The 23,358-nt window shown below is 41.7% G+C and overlaps 1 protein-coding gene across 6 annotated transcripts in view; it reads right to left on the bottom strand.

Annotated features, from left to right (window-relative positions):
• Positions 1 to 23,358, bottom strand: part of ZNF667 (zinc finger protein 667) — a 42,894-nt gene that overhangs the window by 18,037 nt on the left and 1,499 nt on the right. For 4 of the 6 annotated variants that reach the window (XM_045774221.2, XM_045774222.2, XM_045774218.2 and 1 more), the window contains exons 2-5: positions 15,987 to 16,078; positions 14,125 to 14,251; positions 12,755 to 12,847; positions 1,512 to 4,363 (exon numbers count right to left, since the gene is read on the bottom strand). In XM_045774221.2, coding sequence (XP_045630177.2) covers positions 2,787 to 4,363; positions 12,755 to 12,847; positions 14,125 to 14,251; positions 15,987 to 16,046 — 1,857 coding nt within the window. In that variant the 5' untranslated portion in view covers positions 16,047 to 16,078 and the 3' untranslated portion in view covers positions 1,512 to 2,786. Of the gene's footprint in view, positions 1 to 1,511; positions 4,364 to 12,754; positions 12,848 to 14,124; positions 14,252 to 15,986; positions 16,079 to 17,367; positions 17,461 to 23,358 lie in introns of those variants that run through there. The other 2 variants (XM_087853267.1, XR_006775661.2) reach the window with 2 other exon arrangements.

Raw genomic sequence — 23,358 nt, 5'->3', positions numbered from 1 at the left:
TTCCTGTTATGCATGTGTTGGACCAGATCTTTCCCCACAGCCTTGGATGTTTTTTGTCACTTCCCTGCACCCCTTGCCCTCCCCCCATTTGTGTGTGTGTTGGGGGGGGGGTGATTTTTATTGACCTACCTTCAAGTTCACTTATTCTTTCTTTGGCTGTGTCAAGTATCTTGATGAGTCCTTTGAAGGCACTGTTTGTGTTCATTTCTAGTATTTCCATGATTTGTATCTCTGCTCAAATGACCCATGTAATTTGCCCGTTGTGCAAATTTTTTATTAGAACCTTTAACATACTATATTTTAAATTCTGTCAGTCCAACAGCTATGTCACTTCTGAGTAGCTCTGGATTGTTCTGTCAGTTGGTGGGGGTGGGGAGTGTAGATTTTTCTTGTTTTGTACGTCTTGTAGTTTTGCCACACCCCCTGCCCCAAGCTAGGTATCTTGTGCAGGACAGTAAAAACAGAGGTAAATAGATTTCCTGGAAATGGTCGTGTCATTCCTTAAGCCTTGCATGTGTGTGTCGGGGGGGGGGGGGTGTCATTAAAATAGACAGGAACTGGACTAGGTTTAAGTTTGTTTGTACTGTGTTTACCTAGAGTTCACCACAGTCCTCAAACATGACTAGTGATTCCTCAGAATGGGAGACAGTTTTCCTAAGGGTTTATCTCAGTGTCTGGGTCACCTTCAGGTTTAAGTGCTCCCCGTCGATTATGCCTCAGAGCAAATCCAGTTATACTAAAACATTTTCATTAATTCATTCATTCACTCAATATTTAGTAAGTGCTGACCACATCCTATGTGCCAGTCACTGTACTAAATTCTGAAATTTGCAATACTCCACAACCCTCTGCCACTATTTTGTGCATCTGTACTTTCTTTGCCTTCTGCAGCCTTCCAACTTTTGTGTGCCTAGCCAACTTAATGTCCTGGTCTTCCTTTAATACCGTAACTATCTCCAAGTGATCCCTGTCCCCATGTCCTCCATTCACCTTGGAGTCCACCATCCTCTTCTCTGTATTAGCTGTGTACCTTATATCTTTCCACATTTTAAAATCCTGTATTCCCTTGTAAACTCTAAGTATCTGTAAGGAAGAAGTGTCTTATTAGTTTATATTATATATATTAGGTTTGTGACCAACGATTTGGAAACAATATCTATGGCAGACTGGCGAGGAATTAAACTAAGGGAGGGGCATGGAAGGGGAGGGAAAACAGACATGCCCCTCTGTGAGCCTTTCCTGCGTTATTTGCTCACCTATTTGCTCCAACTGTCAGAGGTATTTTATGATGATTTTACAGAACTACTATGACAAATGTAAATGAAAATTAACTGTTCTATTATCCTGTGTGCATGCCTACCCTTCGCAAATCTGGATGTTATTTTCTCAGTTGTGGTCAGTTAGAGTGACCTAAAGCCATGTGGTCATACATTTCACAGTTATCTTAACAGGATATGGGTGTATTTAAAAATGGCATTTGCAGAAGAGTGCAACTGTACATAGCCTAGTAACAAGAAAGAACTCTAGTTTTATTTCTCACATGCTTTGCACAAGCTGGAAACAGACTGAAAGCGATTATATATGATCAGCTGACAAGAAGATAGCCTGGTACATAAATCCAGGGTGTTTCCCCATGTATTAGCCACCTTGCGCTACCACAACAAGATACCACAGACAAGGTGACTTAAACAAAAGAAACTGATTTTTCAGTTTTGGAGGCTAAAAGTCCAAGACCAAGGTATGACATGGTTGGATGGTAGTGAGGGCTAGCTTCCTGGCTTGTAGACAACCATCTTCTTGCAGTATCTTCACAAAGTAGAACTCTGGCATCCTTTCTTTTTAAGACACTATCCTATCATGATGCACCCTCATAACCTCATCTATCCCTAAATATCTCCGAAAGGTCCCATTTCAAAATACCATCACATTAGAGGTTAGGGGTTCGACATGTGAATTTCGAGAGGACATATTCAAGGAACGGCATCTCACTTTCCACCAATCACTTATTGCACACCAGGGTTCTTACATGAAAATACCAATGTTTATTTATATAAATATAGACACATTTATTTTCAATATAACAATAACAAATAATTTCTCCCTGCTTTTAAGTTCTCATTTCTCTGGTTTCTTTTTTCCCATTAGCCTGTCTCAGGCTTGTTAGATTTTTCATCCCATGAATATCATATATCTTCATATGAAAACAATATGGTAATGAATCAATTGATTCACACACTTATGAGAGCTATCTTTATCCACGTGAAGACTCATTCTTCTTTTTTCACACCCACAATTTTCTGCAAGCTGGAAGTAGCATGCTGGTTTGCCCAGGAAATCTCATATGTGACAGTTCCAGTCCTAAGGGACAAACTCAAACTCATTCTTCCTGTGACCTTAAATCAGGCTCAAAGCCCCACCCACAAATATGGACACTGCAATTCTACTTTGTTGTATGTGACTAACAAAACAGCTTTAAATTACACTGGAAATAAAATATCAGTAATTCTTACCAAATGGAGAGTGGTCTTCATGAAAAATGACTGATCCAATCAACTGAGCTTGCTACTGTGAAATTAAGACCTATGATAAGGTCACCCCGTCAGTTGGTTACAAATCATCTGATCAAAGTCACCAGTGACTTTTGCTCTTTGGCTTTCAAAGTGGGACACATCATCAAATGGTCCCATTTTTACAAAATTTATGTTATAGACAAATGAATTTTCCTATGCCTTGGTCTCTGCTACTTTGATAGCCTCACTCTGTGCTTTCACATATTTAGAACAAGCTTAGGCTTTTTCTTCAGAATGTGTATTCTGATGTCGAATCAGGGATGAACTCCGACTATATGCCTTCCCACATTTACTACATTCATATGGTTTCTCTGAAGAATGACTTCTCTGATGCCGAATAAGATCTGAGCCACTGCTAAATGCCTTCCCACATTCATTACATTCATAGGGTTTCTCTCCAGTATGACTCCTTTCATGTAGAATAAGCGACGTGCGTTGACTAAAGGCCTTCCCACATGTTTTGCATGTATATGGTTTTTCTCCAGTGTGAATTCTTTCATGTTGGGCAAGGTGGGCACTCTGACTGAAGGCCTTCCCACACTGATCACATTCATAGGGTCTATCTTCAGTATGAATTCTCTTATGCCGAGTAAGAGATATTCGGTGACTGAAGGCTTTTCCACATTCCTCACACTGATAGGGTTTTTCTCCAGTATGAATTCTCTGATGTTCAATAAGAAATGACTGACGGCCAAAAACCTTACTACATTTATTGCATTTGAAAGGTTTGTCTTCAGAATGAATGTTCTGATGTATTTTAAGGTTGGCAGTTCCAGAAAACATCTTTCCACATTCCTTACATTCAAACAGTTTCTTTTTCCTTGTATGAACTTTCTGATGTTGAATAAGGGATGAATGCCGATTACAGACCTTCTCACACTTACTGCATCTGTACAGTTTCTCTCCATCATGAATTCTTAGATGTAGAATAAGGGTTGAAAGCCGCCTGAAGACCTTCTCACATTTATCACATTTGTACGGTTTCTTTGACATGTGAATTCTCTGATGAAGCATAATGGATGAAATCCTATTAAAGGATTTTCCACATTCTCTGCATTTATAAGGATTCTCTAAATGGTGACTTTTCTGCTGTGGACTCTGACTTAAGGCCTTCTCACTTTCATGGGTTTTCTCTCCAGTATGATTTCTTTTATGTATAACAAGGGCTGATTTCTTATTGAAGCCTCGCCCACATTTATTACATTTATGTATTTTCTTTCCACTGTGAATTTTCTTATGAAGTAATAGAGACGACATTCGAATGAAGTCTTTCCCACACTTTCCACACTGGTGGATGTTATCAACAAAATTAATTTTCTGGCCCATGAGAGGTGGGCACTGACTCAAGGCCTTCCCACAGTCAAAGGTTTCCTTTCCATTATGAACTTTCCCATGTAGAATAAGAGATGTTCTTTGAATGAAGCTTTCTCCACATTTATCACATTCATAGCTTTTCCTTCCATTGTGAATTTTCTGATGAAGAATGAGGGATGAGATCTGTCTGAAAGCTTTTCTACAATTACTGCATTCATAAGGCTTCTCTCCAGTATGAGATTTCTGATGAAGTTTAAGAGATAAGCTTTGACCAAAGGTTTTCCCACAGTCATTGCATTTTAAAGATTTCTTCCCTGAATGCACCTTCCTGGGTTTTATTAGAACTGAATTCTTCTTGCAGCCTTTCTTTCCTGTGGAAACTTTCTGTGATGCAGAAACTGGTTTCTGATAGACGCTTTGCCCAGATTTGTTACACAGATCTGGAAGTAACTTCTTGGTCTCACATTTAGACCCTGAGTCTGAAAGACATCAAGAAATTCAGTATTTGTTTTCCTACGCTGGAAAAATGAAGCTTCTGTACAGTCATTATCAATGATAATAATAATACTAATACTCATCAAACATAGTAACAATGATGACAACTAAGACAATAACTTTTTGGTGTTTTATTATACTTTTAACAAATTATAGAAATATTTAATAATCAGAATTCACGAAATCTTGCAATTTGAAATGAATAAAGTGAAAGTTTTATTTGTAGGATAAATTCATACCATACACCAAATTAAACTCCATAGATTATTCATTGGATGAATGTTCTTTTATTATATTAGATGTCAGAAGATAAATTACAGACAGAAGGTAAATTAGTTGCCTGGGCTGGAGGTGGGAATAGGGATAAACTGTAAAAGGACATGAAGAGTTTTATTAGGGTGACAAAAATATTCTCAAACTAGATTATGGTGATGGTTATACAACTTGTTAAATTTATCAAAAAACACTGACTTATACACTTAAAATGGGTAAATTTTACAATATGTAAATTATGTCTCAGTGAAGTAAATTTTTTTTGTGAAGTTGTAAATTTTTAAATGTGTTCTTAAAATCAAATATTAAAAAACAAAAAAAAAACTGGATTTCTGGTTCCTCATGTAAGAAGCTTGGAAAGCACAGCTTCATCCTAACAAGTAAAAAGCTAAATAGACTGTAAAACTCACTCTTCTTGGATCTATAAGAGAGGAAAAAGTACAAACCACTGCCTCCAACCCAGCTGCTTCTAGCCATCCTGTCCCTCCTAGCAGGCAGGCGGGATGTGGATGGGCTGAGAAACTTATGATGTTCACACTCTAGAGGTAAAGGCACCCTAAAAGACTGAGCCCTAATCCTAGGACCACAGAATGCTTCCCATCCCAACATACCTCACCCACCACATCACTAAAGGGCTATTTACAACAGTTCTCTCTACCTGGTACATCACCTCTGGCCATTAAGAAAAAATTACAAGGTATATCAAAAGGCAAAACACACAATTTGAAGAGACAGAGCAAGCATCAAAACCAGACTCAGATATGGCAGGGATGCTGGAATCATCAGACCAGAAATTTAAAACTGATTAACATGTTAAGGGCTCTAATGGATAAAATATATAGCATATTAGAACAGATGGACAATGTAAGCAAAGAGATGGAAATCCTAAGAAAACAAAATGTTAGAGGCCAAAAACACTCTAACAGAAATAAAGAATGCCTTTGATGGGCTTATTAGTAGATTCAACATAGCTGAAGAAAGATTCTGTGAGCTAATTTATCAAAAGAATCCTTAAAAACCATAAAGCAAAGTAAATAAAAACTGGAAAAAAAAAAAACAAAAAAACAAAAAACGACAACAACAACAACCCAGACCATCTGAAGACTGTGGGACAACTAAAAAAGAAGTAACAAATGTGTTATGAGAATCCCAGGATTAAAAAAAGAGAAATGAACAGAAGAAATATTTGAAGCAATAATGAATGAGAATTTCCCCCCAAATTACTGTCAGACAACAAATCATGATTCAAGATGCTCAGAGAATACCAAACAGGAAAAATGCTAAAAAACCTATACCCAGGCATGTCTTTTTCAAATTGCAGGAAATTAAAGATAATGAAAAATCCTGAAAGAAGGCAGAGGGCGAATAAAGACCTCACCTACAGAGGAACAATGAACTGCATCCAAAATAAAAGAGACCATGCAAGCAAGAGGAGTGGAGTGAAATATTTAAAATAGTGACAGAAGGAAACCACCAACCTAGAATTCTGTACCCTGTAAAAACAGCCTTCAAAAGTGAGAGAAAAGAAGACTTTCCCAGACAAAAAAATATTGAGGGAATGTGTGGCAAGTAGTCCTGCCTTGCAAGAGTGTTAAAAAAGGTCTGTGAGAAGAAAAATAATGCAAGTCAGAAACTTGGATCTACACAGAGAAGGGAAAAGCAATGAAGAAAGAATAAGTGAAGACAAAAAAACCCTTTATTTTTCTTACCCTTAATTGACCTAACAGTAACAGTTCATTCAAAATAACAGCAACAATGTATTCAATTATGTATACTTTTGTATTTATCCTACCTATACACGTAAATATATACACACTTGCTTACATACATTTACATATAAATGAAGTGAATGACAGCAATGATACAGGTGATAGGAGGAAGGAATTAGCATTATTTTATTATAAGGTACTCACACTACTACCCATAAAGTGGTATATCTGAAAGTAGACCTGGATTAGCTATAAACGTATAAATTCTAGGTCAACCACTTAAATATAGACATATATATATATGCTATCAGATATATCTATATCTGATATGCTAAGGAAGGACAGAAAATGTAATCATAGAAATGCTCATTTAAAACCACGATAGGCAGGGGCGCCTGGGTGGCTCAGTCAGCTAAGCATCTGCCTTTGGCTCACGTCACAATCCCAGGTCCTGGGATCAAGCCCCTCGTCAGGCTCCCTGCTCAGTGGGGAGTCTGCTTATCCCTCTCCCCCTACTTGCACGCACTCTCTCTCTCAAATAAATAAATAAAATTTTTTAAAAATTAAATTAAAAAATAAAACCACAATAGGCAGAAAAAGAATGGAAGACAAAATCAGGAACAAAGAATAAAGACAATAAATAAAAATATTTATTATATATATAGCAGATAGCAATCCAACTATATCAATAATCACTTTGAATGTCAACAGTCTAAACCAAGTAAAAGAGATTGAATTCAATTTGACTTAATTCAGAGTGAATTAAAAAACATGGTCCAACTGTGTGCTGCTTGTAAGAAACTCACTTTAGATATAAAAACACAGAGTAAAAGTAAATGAATGGAGAAAAATATACCATGCTAACACAAATCAAAAGAAAGTAGGAGTAGCTCTATTAATTTTGGACGGAGCAGACTTAAAACCACAGAAAGTTATAAAGGGGGGGCATTATATAATGACAAATCAATTCTTCAGAAGACATAACAATTCTTAATGGGTATATGCCAAACAACAAAGCACCAAATTATAAGACACAAAAACTGATAAAACCATGAGGAGAAATATATGAACCCACTATCACAGTTAAGACACTTTAACATCCCTCTCTCATAAATGAACAGATCCAGGAAGCAGAAAAATCAATTAGTGGAACTCAACCATACCTTCACTGAACTGGATATAACTGACATCCATAGACTACTTCATGCAACAATAGCAGAAGTCACATTATTCTCAAGTTCACACAGAACATTCACCAAGATGGACCACACCCTGGGCCTTAAAACACACCTTAACAAATAACAGAAATGATGCAATGCTCTCAGACCACAGTGAAATTAAACTAGAAATCGGTAACAGAAAGATCACTGGAAAATCCCTAACTACTTGGAGATTAAATAATAAATTTCTAAATAACACATGAAATCACAAAATAAATTTTTAAATATTTTGAACTAAATGAAAATAAAACACAGGGCGCCTGGGTAGCGCAGTCGTTAAGCGTCTGCCTTCGGCTCAGGGCGTGATCCCGGCGTTCCGGGATGGAGTCCCACATCGGGCTCCTCCGCTATGAGCCTGCTTCTTCCTCTCCCACTTCCCCTGCTTGTGTTCCCTCTCTCGCTGGCTGTCTCTCTGTCACATAAATAAATAAAATCTTAAAAAAAAAAAATGAAAATAAAACACAACTTTGGGGCACCTGAGTGGCTCAGTTAATTGACCGTCTGCCTTCAGCTCAGGTCATGATCCCAGGGTCCTGGGACTGAACCCCAGGTCAGGGTCCCCTGCTCAGCGGGGAGTCTGCTTCTAACTCTCCCTCTGCCATTCCCCCTGCTTGCGCTCTCTGGCTCTCTCTCTGTCAAATAAATAAATAAAATCTTTAACAAAAAAATAAATAAAACACAACTTATCAGAATTTGTGGGATGTAATGAAACCAGGGCTTATAGGGAAATTTGTACACTGTATGCATACATTAGAAAAGAACAAAGATCTAAAATCAGTAACCTAAGTTTCCCTCTTAGGAAACCAGAAAAAAAAGAGCAAATTAAATTCAAAATAAACAGAAGAAAATAATAATTACAACAGAAATCACTGAAAATGGGGTGCCTGGGTGGCTCAGTTGGTTAAGAGTCTGCCTTTGGCTCGGGTCATGCTCTCAGGGTCCTGGGATGGAGCCCCACACTGGGCTTCCTGCTCGGAGGGGAATCTGCTTCCCCTTCTCCCTCTGCTCCTTCCCCCTGCTCATGCTCACTCTCTCTCTCTCAAATAAGTAAATAAAAAAAATCTTAAAACAAAACCAAACCAGAAATCACTGAAATTGAAAACAAGAAATAGAAATACCACAAAACCAAAAGCTGGTTCTTTGAAAATCACTAAAATTGATAAGCTTCTAGCTAGGCTAAGAAAAAGAGAAAAGACACAAATTACTAATATCAGAAATGAAAGACAGGCCAGAAAAATACATTTCACGGAAATTAAAAGAATAGAGGAAAACTACGAACAACTTCTATGCCCACAAATTTGATAACCTCGATGAAAGAGACCACTTTGTTGAAAGAACAGTCTTCCAAAAGTCACACAAGAAGAAACAGACAATGTGAATAAGGTCTATCTAACCTTCCAAAACAGAAAGCACCAGGCCCAGATGCATCTGCTAGTGAATTCTACCAAAAATTTAAGGAAGAAATCTTGTACCAATTCCCCCCACCTTTTCCAGAGGGTAGAAACAGAGGGAATAGTTGCCAACTCATTATATGAAGCTACTATTAATACCAAAATCAGACAGACAACACAAGAAAACTACAGACCAATATCTCTGATGAGTATTCATCAGTTGATGAGTATGTGAAAATCCTACACAAAATACTAGCGAACTGAATGTAACAGCACATTAAAAGGATCACACACATGAGCAAGTGGGATTTACACCTGGAAAGCAAGGAAAGTTCAATATGGGAAAATCAATCACTGCTATACATCACATTAACAAAATAAAGAACAAAAACCACATGATGATCTCAACTGACGCAGAAAAAGCATCTGACAAAATTCAGTACCCTTCCTGGGCACCTTGGGTGGCTCAGTCGGTTAAGCCTCTGACTCTTGATTTCGGCTCAGGTCATGATCTCAGGGTCCTGGGATTGAGCCTCTCGTTGGGCTCTGCGCTCAGAGGGGAGTCTGCTTGAAATTCTCTCTCCTCTTCTCCCTCTGCCCCTTCCCCAACTCGTGCACACGTACACACACTCTCTCGCAAATAAATAAAATCTTAAAAAAAAAATTCATTATCTTTTCATGATAAAAACACTCAACAGCCTAGGAATAAAAAAAAAAACTACGTCAATATAATAAAAGCCATAATTGAAAAGCCCACAGCAAATATCACAGTAAACATGTAATGATCCTAAGATCAGGAACAGGTCAAGGATGCTCACTCTCTCCACTGCTATTCAACACAGTACTGGAAATTTTAGCCAAAGTACTTTTTTAAAAAATAAAAAGCACTAAAAAAGGAAAAGAAGTGACAGATGACATGATCTTATATCTAGAAAACCCTTAAGATTCCACACGGACACAAAAAATGTTTGCACCAATAAACAAATCCAATCCAACAAAATGGCAGGATACAAAATCAACACTCACAAATCAGCTGTATTCCTCGGGCGCCTGGATGGCTCCAGTGGTTAAGCGTCTAACTATTGGTTTGGCTCATGTCATGATCTCAGGGTTGTGAGATCAAGTCCCAAGCTGGGCTCTGCGCTCAGCACACAGTCTGCTTGAGATTCTCTCCCTCTCCCTCTCCCTCCTCCACTGGTCCCCTCCCTGCTTGCACACACATGTTCGTTTTCAAATAAATAAATCTTAAAAAAAAAATCAGTTGCGTTCCTATACACTAACAATAACCACTCAGAAAGGAAAACAAGAAAACAATCCCATTTACTATAGCATCATATAAAGGATAAAATATTTAGGAATAAATTTAACCAAAAAGACAAGAAACTTACACACACAAAACTACAAAATACTGCTAAAAGTCATCAAAGAAGATACAGATAAGTGGAAAGATATCCTGTGCATGTGGATTGGAAGATCTGATAGTGTAAAATGTCCATACTACTCAAAGCGACCTACAGATTCATTGCAGTCCCTATCAAAATTCCAATGACAGTTTTTACAGAAATAGGAACAAAAAATCCTAAAATTTATATGGAATCTCAACAGACCCCAAATAGCCAATCTTGAAAAAAAAAAGAAAGTTAAAGGCCTCACATTTTCCTGATTTCAAAACATACTACAAAGCAACAGTAATTAAGACAGCATAGTAGTGGAAAAAAGACGAAGACCAATAGAACAGAATAGAAAGCCAAGAGATAAAACTCTTGCATATCTAGTTGGATGATTGTCAACAAGGGAGCCAAGATTACTCAATGAGGAAAGGACCATCTCTTCCACTATCAGTGATGGGAAAACTGGGTATCTACATGCAAAAGAATGATGATCTTGGGCCCTTACCTTACGCCTTATACAAAAATTAACTCAAAACAGATTAAAGACCTAAACGTAAGACCTAAAATTATTGAACTCTTAGAAGAAAACAATGGGGGGAAGCTTCAGGATATTAGACTTGGCACTGATTTCTCAGATATGACACCAAAAAGCATAGGCAACAAAACAAAACGAAAAAATAGACAGATGGGACTACGCCTGTGTGTCAAAAGAAACAATCAACAGTGTGAAAAGGCAACCCATGGAATAAGAGAAAATAATTACAAATCATCTATCAGATAGGGGACTAATACACAGAATATATAAAGAAATATAACTCATCAACAAATAACAATCCTTTTCTTTTTACAACACTGTTTTTAAAAACGGGCATAGGATTTGAATAGACACTTCTCCAAGGAAGATAGACAGATGGCCAATAAACACATGAAAAGATGCTCAACCTCAGTAATCATTAGGGAAATGCAAATAAAACCCACAATATCACCTCACACCCATAAGGATGGCCACTATCAAAAAATCAAAAATCACAAGTGTTGACAAGCAGTTGAAACACTTGCATACTACTGGTGGAAATGACAAATGGTGCAGCCACTATGGAAAACAGTATGGAGGTTCCCCAGATAATAAAAAACAGAGCTATCATATGATCCAGTAATCCCACCTCTGGGTACGTATCCAAAATACCTGAAATCAGGATCTTAGATGCATAGCTGTACTCCCATGTTCACTGCAGCATTACTCACAGTAGTCAAGAAGCAGAACCACCCAAATATCCATTGATAAATGGATAAAGAAAATATGATACATACAATGAAATATTATGCAGCTTAAAAAAAAAAGAAAGAAAATCCTGTCACATGCTACAAAATGGATGAACCTCAAGGACATTATGCTCAAAGAAAAGGCCACTTACAAAAGGACAAATACTGTATAATTCCATTCAAAGTATCCATGGTAATCAAAATCAGAGAAATACAAAGAAAGGTGCTTACCAAGGGCTAGGTGGAAGGGTGGAGGCAGAATTAGTGTTCAGTGAATACAGTTTCAAAGTTATTAGAAGATGGAAACGTTCTGGATATCTGTCGCACAACAATGTGAATATACTTAACTGTACATTTTTAAATGGTGAAGATGACAAATTAAATGTTATGAACTTTTCACAACTAAAAAAAAACCCAGGGGTGCCTGTAGGTTAAGAGTCCGACTCTTGATTTCAAGGTTATAAGTTCAAGCTCCATGTGGGGTTCCACGCTAGGTGTGGACCCTACTTAACAAACAAACAAAAACCACTCACATGTAATTAAGTAAAAATAACCTAACCAAAGAGAAATCTATCAGAAAAGGAAATAAGTTCTTAGGTAGTCGTCAAAATGAACAGCTGTGGAAAATACTTTCTTTTTTTTAAAGACTGAAGAAAACGATGCAAGTTTGAACATTATCATCCGCAATGCTATCATGAGAGAAGGCAGAATATGCCGAGGCAGGGAATGTGATGGCATTCCAGGTGGGGATGAGGGCATTACGAGCTGACCTTCTGAGACCTGAATTTGGGGTTCAAACCCAGCTCTCTGCCACTTCCTAGCTGGGTTACCTTAGGAAAGTCACTGAACCTCTCTGATCTGTGGTTTCCTCATACATAAAACAGGAATAATCATCATACCTACCTTATAGGACCTGGAGGAATCTATACTTAGAAGCATGTCTCGTACCTAGGAAGCGTTTATTAAATGGTGGTTATTCTCCTTCTGGGGGCTCACACACAAGAGACTAGAATTTTCTTCCCAGGCCTGGGGCCTTTAAGGTATGGAAACTGGCAGTTTGCAAACATCTTCAAGAGGTTGCCCTTACAAACAATGGCAACATATAAGCCTTGGTTCTCTGTCACTCACCCACGCCCCGGCGTTTCCTCGCTGGCTCCACCATCCAAGGTGCTTTCCCTTTCTCCAACAAGGTGATCACATTTGGCCTCCGAAAGGAAAGTCCTGCATTCGGGAAAAACATCAGAACTGAGCATGACATGGGTGCCAGAGATGTCAGAGCCAAGACGCCTGTCAACAGGAATGGGGGTTTGAGCACAAAGGGAACACAAAAGATATGAAGGGCAGGTGGAGGGGAGGATGAAAGTTCAGCTACAGCAAGCAGAATTGCTCATTTCTAGCTCTACAAAGCCAATTATTCTCTTGAAAAATCAGACCAGAAACTCCTGGGGCTGGATATTAAACTACTGCCTTTCAGCTCCCAATCCCAATCATCTCTGATCTGTTGTGTGCAGGGGCTGGGCCTCTGCAAACTACACTTCTTCACCAGAAGCTCCCTGTCAGCATCCACCAACAGGGGCTCTGCTGGGTTTGACTCTGCTTCTTTTCTTCCCTACATTCTCAGAACTAGCCTCATCCTGACCCTTCATGAGTGTAAACGGATGAATGAACACACCTCTCTTCCCTTCCTCTAAGTCCTAAAAACCCCAAACTCTCCCCTTTGCATCCCTAGCCCAAGGATGGTAGCTGTATCCTGCAGTTACCATCTCTGCATTACCTCTGTCCACTATTTACCTTCTAACCATACCTGTTAAGTAGATTCCTCAAACCAATCAGGTGTCCTTAAAAGGTTACATATACAGTTACTATATGATAGCAATTCCACTCCTAGGGATATACCCAGAAGAAATGAAAACACACGTCCACACAAAAACTCGTACATTAATGTTCACAGCAACACATTCAAAATAGCCAGAGTGAAAAACTGCCCAAATGCCCACCAACCGACGAATGGATAAACAAAATGTGGAATACTATTGGCCATGAAAAGGAAGGGGGTACTGATACATGCCACAATGTAGACGAACCTCAAAAACATTATGTTAAGTGAAGGAAGCCAGACACAAAGGACCACATAGGTATGGTTCCATTTCTATGAAAGGCCAAGAATGGGCAAATTCACAGAGACAGAAACCAGATTAGTGTTTGCCTAATCTGGAGGGATTAGTGAGCAAAGGGAAATGAAGACTGATTGTTAATGGATATGGGGTTTCTTCTGGGGTAATGAAAATGTTCTAAAACTGACTGGTGATGGATCTACAACTCTGTGCATACATTAAAAACCATTAAATTATATACTTTGTATGCAAAGTATGTGAATTATACATCACTAAAGCTGTTAAAAAACAAAACAAAACTGCAGCGGCTTCTGTTTTCCTAACTAGATTAATTTATGTCCCACAGTGGGTGGGTTGTGGATTATGGGGTGGAGAGAGCCTTACCGAGAGAGACCAGGTTCTGGTAGTTCTCCAACATGACATCTTCATACAGATCCTTCTGAATGGGGCTCAGCCATTCCCACTCCTCCTGGGAGAAGTAGATGGCCAAATCCCCAAACGTCACTGGCACCTGAAACAGAAAATCCCATGTCCTTTCACCACAGGCTTATGCTTCCATATGGCTGGAGACAATGAGGAACTTGTCCCAAATATGGGAGATCCATGGTGCCAGGAATCTATTCAGGAAACATCTGAGGTTCTGAGGCCAAGAGGAGCAGATGTATTAAATAAAATAAATACAACACAATACAATATGGCATAGCTATTATTAAAAACTATGTCCCATAAGCGCCTGGGTGGCACAGCGGTTAAGCGTCTGCCTTTGGCTCAGGGCGTGATCCCGGCATTATGGGATCGAGCCCCACATTAGGCTCCTCCGCTATGAGCCTGCTTCTTCCTCTCCTACTCCCCCTGCTTGTGTTCCCTCTCTCGCTGGCTGTCTCTATCTCTGCCAAATAAATAAATAAAATCTTAAAAAAAAAAAAAAAAAACAACTATGTCCCGTAAAAAGCAGTATCAACTTGGATTTATTGGGCACTGACAAAGCATTTTTCTAAGCACCCTACTCATGTTAGCCAGTGACTGGGGCACTGCTGAGAGAATCACAGCGATGTTACAGATCAGAAAATGGGAGGCCCAGAGGCAGGAGGGTGACTTATGAAAGGTTCACAACTAGTGAATGGAGGTGCTGGAGGTCAATCTGGGCAGTCTGGCTTCTGATTCATGCCCCTAACCACATACTCTCTAAAGAGCACATGACTGAACTACACAGGGCTAAAGGTTCTTTGTAGATGTAACCAAGATTACTGATCACATGACCTTAAATAGGGAGATTATTCTGGATTATCTAGGTGGATGATGTAATCACAGGAGCCCATAACAGTAGGGAAATTTTCTCCAGCTGGAAGAGGAGAGTGGAAAGGGAAGTCAGAGAGATCTGAAGCCTAACTCGACCTGTTACTGCTGGCTTGCAGATGGAAGGGGGCCACGTGGAAAGCAGAAGAAACTGAGTATGCTAATAAACAATGAGTTCTGAAGAGCCTCAGATGTGACCACACAGCCAGCCAACAGCCTTTTTCAGCCTTGTGAGACCCAATGCAGAGGACCCAGTCAAGCTGCACTGTACCTGATCTCTGACCCACGAGCCGTGAGCCATAAACATGTGCTGTTTGGAGCAGCCAAGCTTGTGGAAATTTGTTACAGCAGCAAGACGGACGCATAACTTAGAGGGCAAAAGTGTCTGTTACAGAATCACATTCAAAATGTTTATTTTAGAAAATCATTTCATCATCTGAAGTGGTAAAGCATGTTTTATAACAGAAGGTTGACTCACTGGCCTGGTTCCAACAAACCCAATGTGAATACAAGGTTATGTGGAGTCTCTTAAACTCAGAGAGATTTCCTCCTTGTATGGGCTATACAAGTAAAAACAAAGTGACGTTAACAGATTAACTCTAGAGCACAACCTTGAATCCTCCTCTGCCTGAGCAGATCCCGCCTGGGCACTCACGTCTACCTTGAGGAATCATGGTGGCTCTCCTCTTCCGTCTAGGGAGCAGCCCAGGCAAGCACCCTGGAAATGCTAAACAAAATAGGTGAATGGCCATGTGCACAGTGAGAAAAAAGGAGAGGAGGGTGCTGAGTGGTTACGTGGGTTGCTGGAGCTCTTCCCACGCTCCTACCCTCCATGGTGATAGGAGGAAACAGAGACTAGATCTTGGATGGGATTCTGTCAGGCAAGAAGGAAAACAAATGACCCATGTCTTAGAAGATGGGACCTCCCCACAAGAACAATCACTATTTACCTTGGACTTGGACTTCCCTCGTGCAGCAGGCATCCTTTCCTCCCCCTTGAGGGTCCGCATTTGGAGAAGGACAGAGTGCAGAGAAGGAGGGGCTGTGGGAGAAGAGAAGTCATGAGGATGACAGGGCCTTTTCCGCAGTCCCAGAGTCTCTAGGATAAGAATCCCCTGGTCCCTCACCCTGGTCACACATGCACATGCATGCACACATATACACAGGTACACGGACACACATGGCAGGAAGTCAGATTATCTTCTGCAGCATTCCTGCCCCTTCTCAAGGTCGGGAAGGGGCAAGGGCCAATGCTATCTGTTCCCAAGATTACAGAAGGCTCCAGATCAGGAGGCAAATGAGACATGAAGACATCTATCCATCCATTTGACAAGCATTTGTTGAGTGTCTACTATGTGCCAGGCACTGTCCCAGGTGCTGGGGAAAGAGCAGAGTTAGAGCAGAGAAGTACCAGCTCCCCGGTACCTTACATTCCAACAGGGATGGCAAGTTCATGAACAGAGTGTTAGCTGAGATCCTTGCATTAAAAAAAAAAAAAGACCAGAGCAGGGGTGGAGTGATGGGATGGTTAAGGGAAGCCTCTCAGAGGATGCCACACTGAGTGTAGGTTTGAATGTAGTGCAAGTGTGAGGCATTTGGATGCTGGGGAAGAGCATTCTGGGTAGAGGTACAACAGGTGCAAAGGCCCTGCAGCAGGTGCGTATTTGGTGTGTCGAGGGAAGTCAATGGCGTGTTGAAGCAGAATGAGTGAGGTGGGGAGAGGCAGTCTGTGAGATGGCTGAGTTCGGGAGGGGCCACATCATGAAGGGGGTTGTGAGCAGTTTGGAACTGATCCTAAGTGTGATAAGACATCATTGAGGGAGCAGGAGTCTGAGGAGTGGCACATCCGACTGAACATTTAACAAAACTTGTTGGGTGGTTATGTGGTGAATAAACTGTGTATGCTGGTGAGAGGTGGAGGGGATGCAAGAGCTGAAGAGGCAATTCACTAGGCAGGTATGTGTAAACCCAGCAGGGAGATTCGGTGGGATGGATTAGGCCCCTCTATCACTGAGTCACTCTGTACCCATGCTGTTCTACATGCATGCCATTAGCTACTGGTGACAACTGAGTTCTGGAAATAAGGCTACTGCAACCGAGGGCTTAATGTTATTTAGTTTCAATTAATTTATTACTAAAGTCTTAATAAAATAATATTTAAATCAATGACTTAAAATTAATCTAAAATTAAAAATTAATTAAATTAAAAATTAAAAACTGATCCTCGATTTAGTTACTATTAAACTTTGAAGAATGTCTGAAACAACTGGGTGTGTGAATCTACTTTTCAATGATAAGTTTTATGAAATTTAAATATAGATGAAGGGGCACCTGGGTGGCTCAGTCAAGTGTTTGCCTTCGGCTCAGGGGTCCTGGGACTGAGTCCTGCATCTCCCTCTTCCTCAGCCTCTCCCCCTGCTTGTGCTGTCAATAAATAAATAAAATCTTTAAAAATAAATAAATACAGATCAAATAATAAACTATCTGAGTTGAAGTGTACTGCATGTGTAAAACACAGATTTCAAAGACTTAGTATTAAAAAAATGCAAAATATCTCACTGATAATTGTTTATATTGATCACAAGTTGATGTTTAGGATATACTAAGTTAAATAAATTGTGCTAAAATTAACTGTAATGGTTGTTTCTTTTCAATTCTTTTTTTCAACGTGGCTGCTGGAAAATTTAAAATCTGTCTTGCGTTACATTTCCACAGGACAACACTGCTCTGTACTAGAGTCTATACCCTCCTATTGCCCCATTTTCTTCATAGCACAACCTGCCTCCCTAGAACAACTTGTTTATGTTTGTGTTTATGGGGGGACAATCCCCCCCACCCCGACTCGGGCCCCATGAGAGCAAGCACTTTGACTGTTTTCGTTCGCTGCCCTCCTAGGAGCTGAGAATGTGCCTGGCACAGGGCAGTGCTCAAGAAATACTTGTTGGCTGAATCAATGAACATCCAGAATGCTTCCTGGCACGCTGAAATTGGGGTGGAGTGTAACCATTTAATGCCAACATCATCTTACACAGAACACTTCTGCCAGCAGCACTCCAAGCTCTCTAAGCTTGTCTTTTGGAGAAGGCCAGGGTCCAGAAAAGGCAGAAATGGGAGTATACTTTATATATCCCCTTTTTGAAAAATTTGAAATCTGGAGAAAAGAACAATATAAAACACCTGATGACTTTTCCACCAAATGTTAACATTTTCCTTTTTTTCTGAAATCATTTCAAAGTTATAAACATGATCGAAGTTCATGCCTAAATGCTCCAGCACATACCTCTAAAGAATGCCATCAATACACTCCAGTGCCAACAACAGTGAATATGTCATAGAAATTTTTTGGTGATTTTTCTATGAAAAAGGTACAGCAGTATACAGTCTGGAAAATGGAAATATGAATGTTTCTCTCTACAGATTTTTTTTCCTCCCTTAAGGGTGGAGTTAGGGAGAATAAATGAAACCAAGGCCATAATTAAGTTCCGAGTTTGGTAACGGGTATGTTTTGATTCAAAATGCAAGTCATAAGATGACCCCGTACGGTTTAAAGGAACCCAGCCAAAAGAACATTTAGTTTATAACACGCTTCTCTCTTTACAAAGAGAAAAGCAGTAGTAAACAATAGTAATAATACTAAGATTAATACTAAAATGAATAAATACTGAGTACTTAAACATGCTAGGTATCACTTTATGAAGCTTACCATTTAATTCTCACTCCTACCCTGGTGGGGCAGGTACTCTCACTGACACTACTTCCAGATGAGGAAAGTGAAGCACAGAGAAGTACGGATCACTTGCTCAAGGTCATAGGGCAGGAAAAGTGGCAAAACCAGGATTCAAGCTGAGGTTGACCCAAATATCCTGCTAACCCTCTGGGTCAGAGAAAAGGGCTGTGTTAAACACATCACTCTGAGGGCACCTGGGTGGCTCAGTCCCTTAAGCATCTGATTCTTGATTTCACCTCAGGTCATGATCTCAGGGTCCTGAGATGAAGCGGCACTTCAGGCTCCACTCACCCGGGGGTCTGTTTGAGATTTTTCTCCCTCCTCCTCTGCCCCTCCCCTTGCTCTTTCATACTCACTCTCTTAAATAAATAAATCTTTAAAAAATAAGTAAATAAACACATCACTCTGGAGTCAGACCACCTGGGTGTGATGACTATTTTCATTAGCTGTGTTACCATGGGCAGATTACTTAACCTCTCTGCCATTTCCCTCCCCTGTTATATGAGAATACAGAACTACTGGAATTGTCATGAGGATTAACACAAGTTGAACTCACGTCCTACATCTCTCTCCTTCGTCATGCAGCCCTCCTTGCCAGTCCCAGAATGTACTACCACAGCCCTGCCTCAGTTCCTCACTCCTTTCGCTCCATGCTCCAATCTCACTTCTCTGCCAGTCTCACCCTAACTCTTCTAATAACACTGCAACCTGCCTCCCACCCTCCGATCACTCTCAGTCTTCCTTGTCCAACCTTGACTTCTTTTCTCCATAGCTCTCGTTGCTAATGTGCTACATCTGAGAGAATAAAAAAGGGGTGTATTGGTCTCTGCCCCCCTCCTTGGTAGCAAAGAACCCCTAAAACCCTTGTAAATTCTTAAGTGATAAGAACACTAAAAATGTCTCTTGTTCTAATGAGGTGACTCTGGGTGGGCTCCTGGACAGGGCATGGTCACCAGAAAGACCAAGCCATGAGTAGAAGCATGAAATTTTCAGCCTCATCCTACCATCTTCAAGGAGAGGGGCTACAAGAAGAATTAATGACTGATCATGCTTACAAGAGGAAGCCTCCATAAAATCCCTATAGTATGGGGTTTGGAGAGTTTCCAGGCTGGTAAACACATCCACACTGGGAGGGTAGCACACCCCAATTCCACAGGAACAGAAGCTCCTGCACTTGGTATCCTCCTAGGCCTCATCTATGTAGCTCACCTATGTAGCTCTTCATCTGGCTGTTCATCTGTACCCTTTATCATAGCCTCTAATACACTGGCAAATGTGTTTCCCTGACTTCTATGCGTTGCTCTAGCAAATCAGTGGAACCAGAGGAGAGGGTCATGGGAACTTCTGATTTGTAGCCAAGTTGGACAGAAGTTGTAGGTAGCCTGTGGACCTACTGTTGTGATTGGTCTGTGAAGTGGAGGGGCAGTCTCATGGGACTGAGTCCTAAACCTGTGGGATCTGGCACTATCTCCAGGGAGATAGGGTTAGAACTGAGTTAAATTGTAGGATACCCAGCTGGTGTTGCAAAATTGCCTGATGAGGGAAAAACCCCACACACCTGGTGTTAGAACCACAGTGCTGCAGCAATGGCAGAGTAAAGGACACACACAGGGCAAGACTGAATCCTTCCCAAAATACTATGTAACTTGTTTATTCTGTCTGGTGCTACAGTCTGTCTCCTCCCACATTAAGTACACACACCAAGTGCTCTGGACCCGTGCCTTCACTTCTTCAAGGAGCTGTCCCGGCCCTATCAGGTAGGGAAGGGGGGTCCTCTTCAACCTGGGTGCAGTCCACTGTGTGGGATACTAAAATCATGGTCAGTGCTCAGGTAAGGGTAACTGTATTTACCATTATTATTGTTGTTAGGGTGGGGCCAGTGCTGCGGGCTGTGAGTCTAGGAAAGGCTGAGTCACTGTGCTGTCCACTTGCTCTGGGGAAGTGCTCAGGTGTGCGTGTTAAATATGCTCATGCCCGGGTGACATCAACCACTTCCTCGGCTAATAAGTACAAGAATGAGGACTGTACTAGATACTTTTTTTTTTTTAAGATTTTATTTATTTGAGACAGAGAGGGGGAGAGAGAGAGAATGAGTGGTGGGGGGGGGAGCAGAAGGAGAGGGAGAAGCAGACTCCCCACTGAGCAAGGAGCAAGATGTGGGGCTCGATCCTAGCACCCTGAGATCATGACCTGAGCCGAAGGCAGACGCTTAACCAACTAAGCCACCGAGGCACCCCTGCACTAGATATTTTAAGTGAATCACATGATCTCCTTTCATCTTTAGAGCAAACTGACCATCTGTGGTTAGGATTTTCCATTCTGAGGACGAAAAAAGGAACCTCAACATGGGCCTGTTGTCACAAAGCTTTAACTAATGGCACCTAGGTCTGAGCCCCTATCAACATGCAGCACAATCTGCCCTCTTGATGTGAGACAGGAGTCTATATAGGAAATACCTCCACTGTCCTCCCTGGCAGCGTTTAGGACACATCCGTATGGCACCATAGTTACGAGACATTTACCTTTGTTATATCAGAATGGCCACAGGACTTGGGGAGATTTGCAGTACAGCACATTAAGGCTGAAGAGTTGTGGCTCAGTGACCAACCAAGTTGGCTGGCCTTTCATTCTGTGACTGTGCTGAGCAAGGCTTCCCTCATGCAGAAAGTGGAGACAAAGGGGCCTACCCAGAGTCCAAAGATGCCTGAATTCTCCCTGCATTAGACTCCAGGGTAGGGTTATGCTCAGTGATCTGTAGCACCTGCCAATTTCCATGCTGTAAACAATCCCACGAGGGCCCCACTGTAAGTTACAAACTCATGCCATTGAGCATAGAACTGGGGAAAGGTGTACACAACAGACTGGTGATCTAGTGTGAGCCAGCCCAGCACTCCACTGCCACACAGTCTCTGAGAACAAAGCTGTATTCTTTGCCTGGAGTTCTCGTACTTGTAGCTAATATCCCCAAACTGTAGAGGTTATTCATTGTGGCAAGGCTTGTAGGAAGAGGCAGTATGATTCCACAGTGAAGGGCATGAGCCTGGAGGCTGTCTGGGTTCGACTTCTAACTCTGCTATCCTTCTCTGGGTGAACTCTCATGTCCTCTCTAGGCCTCGGCTTCCTCAACTGGCAAATGGGGCAAGTAACAATGACTCCACAGGGCTGTGTGGAAAATTAAATGAATGAAAACATGTAACACGCTTAGAGCAGTGCCAGTGCTTACCAAATATAAGTTATCAAGAGACAGGACATAACCAAAATGCCCATAGATAGGTAAATGGCTAAGTGATTGTTATGTACACATGATGGGACACCATGTCAATCTTAAAAGGAACAAAGCAACACTCCGTCAGTGCTTCTTCAGTGGGGGCACTGGCAATGTGTGGAAACATTTTTGCTTTCACAGTTAGGGCAGGAGGGGGTGCCACCTGGTGTGTAGAGACCATGGATAATGCTAAACATCCTACCATAGTTAGGGCAGCCCCCCCCCCCATATACACAACCCTAAACAAAAAATTATCTGGCCCGAAGTATCCACAATGCAAAGAATGGTCTAGATACAGAAACATCTCCAGATCCCTTTGTTATCGGGAATGCTCCTTCCCAAACCAGGTTATTCACCTCACAGCCTCCCTAGGGACATCTCCATCCTCGAAGACCCTGTACTCCTGGTCTCCCCTCCTACACCCCACTACTGCCCTCCCAGGACCCTGACTAGAAAATTCCGAACCTGAGCTCCAGCCTAGACTTCACGGTAATTTTATATGTTGACCTGAAACCTTTACTCTGGGCTCAACTTTACTTTTCTTCCTGTGGATTTTGCTCTCTAGGTAGGTGTGCGATCCTTGGGGTCATTATTTAATAATTAAGCACTCACTTCTATGTTGCTTACTTGTGTCAGGCACCGTTCGACTTAATACTCGCCAAAAGCCTAGGATCGGTATTACTATCATCCCCGTTTGGGGAGCGAAAGAAACCCCTCTCGAAGTCCCGCGACTAATGAGTGATGGAACCTGGAGTTCGAGTCTGCTCTGCGACGCTGGTTAGAAAGGAGAGGAGCAGCCCTCCGCATCCACAGGTCCCAGAGGCCAGGGTGGGCCTTGCTCTCCCTTCAGATAACACACTAAGGCAGGCTGCGCTCCTGGGAGCACTGCTGCTCCACTGGGGGAGGTCGGACCTTCATCTCAAGTTCTGAGATGGAAGCTCCCCCAGCCTTCACCACCACGCTCCTACCTCCCAGGAACCTGACCCAGCATTACGACCCACGGCACCGACAACTCTGCGCTGGTGTCTCCCCGGTGTCACCCGCTTACTTCTCCCGCGCTGGGGTGCCCGCCCTCCCTCCCTCTCTCTCAGCGGGGCAGGCAGCCCGCGCAGCCGCTCAGAACCCTCCAGCCGGCAAAAGAGACGCCAGCGCAGCAGGAGCAGACACGCTCGCTGGGTCGCACAATCACCCAGTGCAATCCCACGGCCGTCCCACAGCCGTCCCACACCGTGAGCACCGGCCCCACGGGCCCGAGGCGCACACACGAATGCGCTCCACCAACAGAAGCCTCAGTGCCGCCTGCGCACGCCCGCTGCCAGCGCCCACAAGC

The sequence above is a fragment of the Ursus americanus genome, chromosome 21 (genome assembly GCF_024610735.1).
Source record: "Ursus americanus isolate L20-20 chromosome 21, mUrsAme1.1.p, whole genome shotgun sequence".
Taxonomy (NCBI): Eukaryota; Metazoa; Chordata; class Mammalia; order Carnivora; family Ursidae; genus Ursus; species Ursus americanus.
This window is presented reverse-complemented; position numbering and strand designations above follow the sequence as displayed.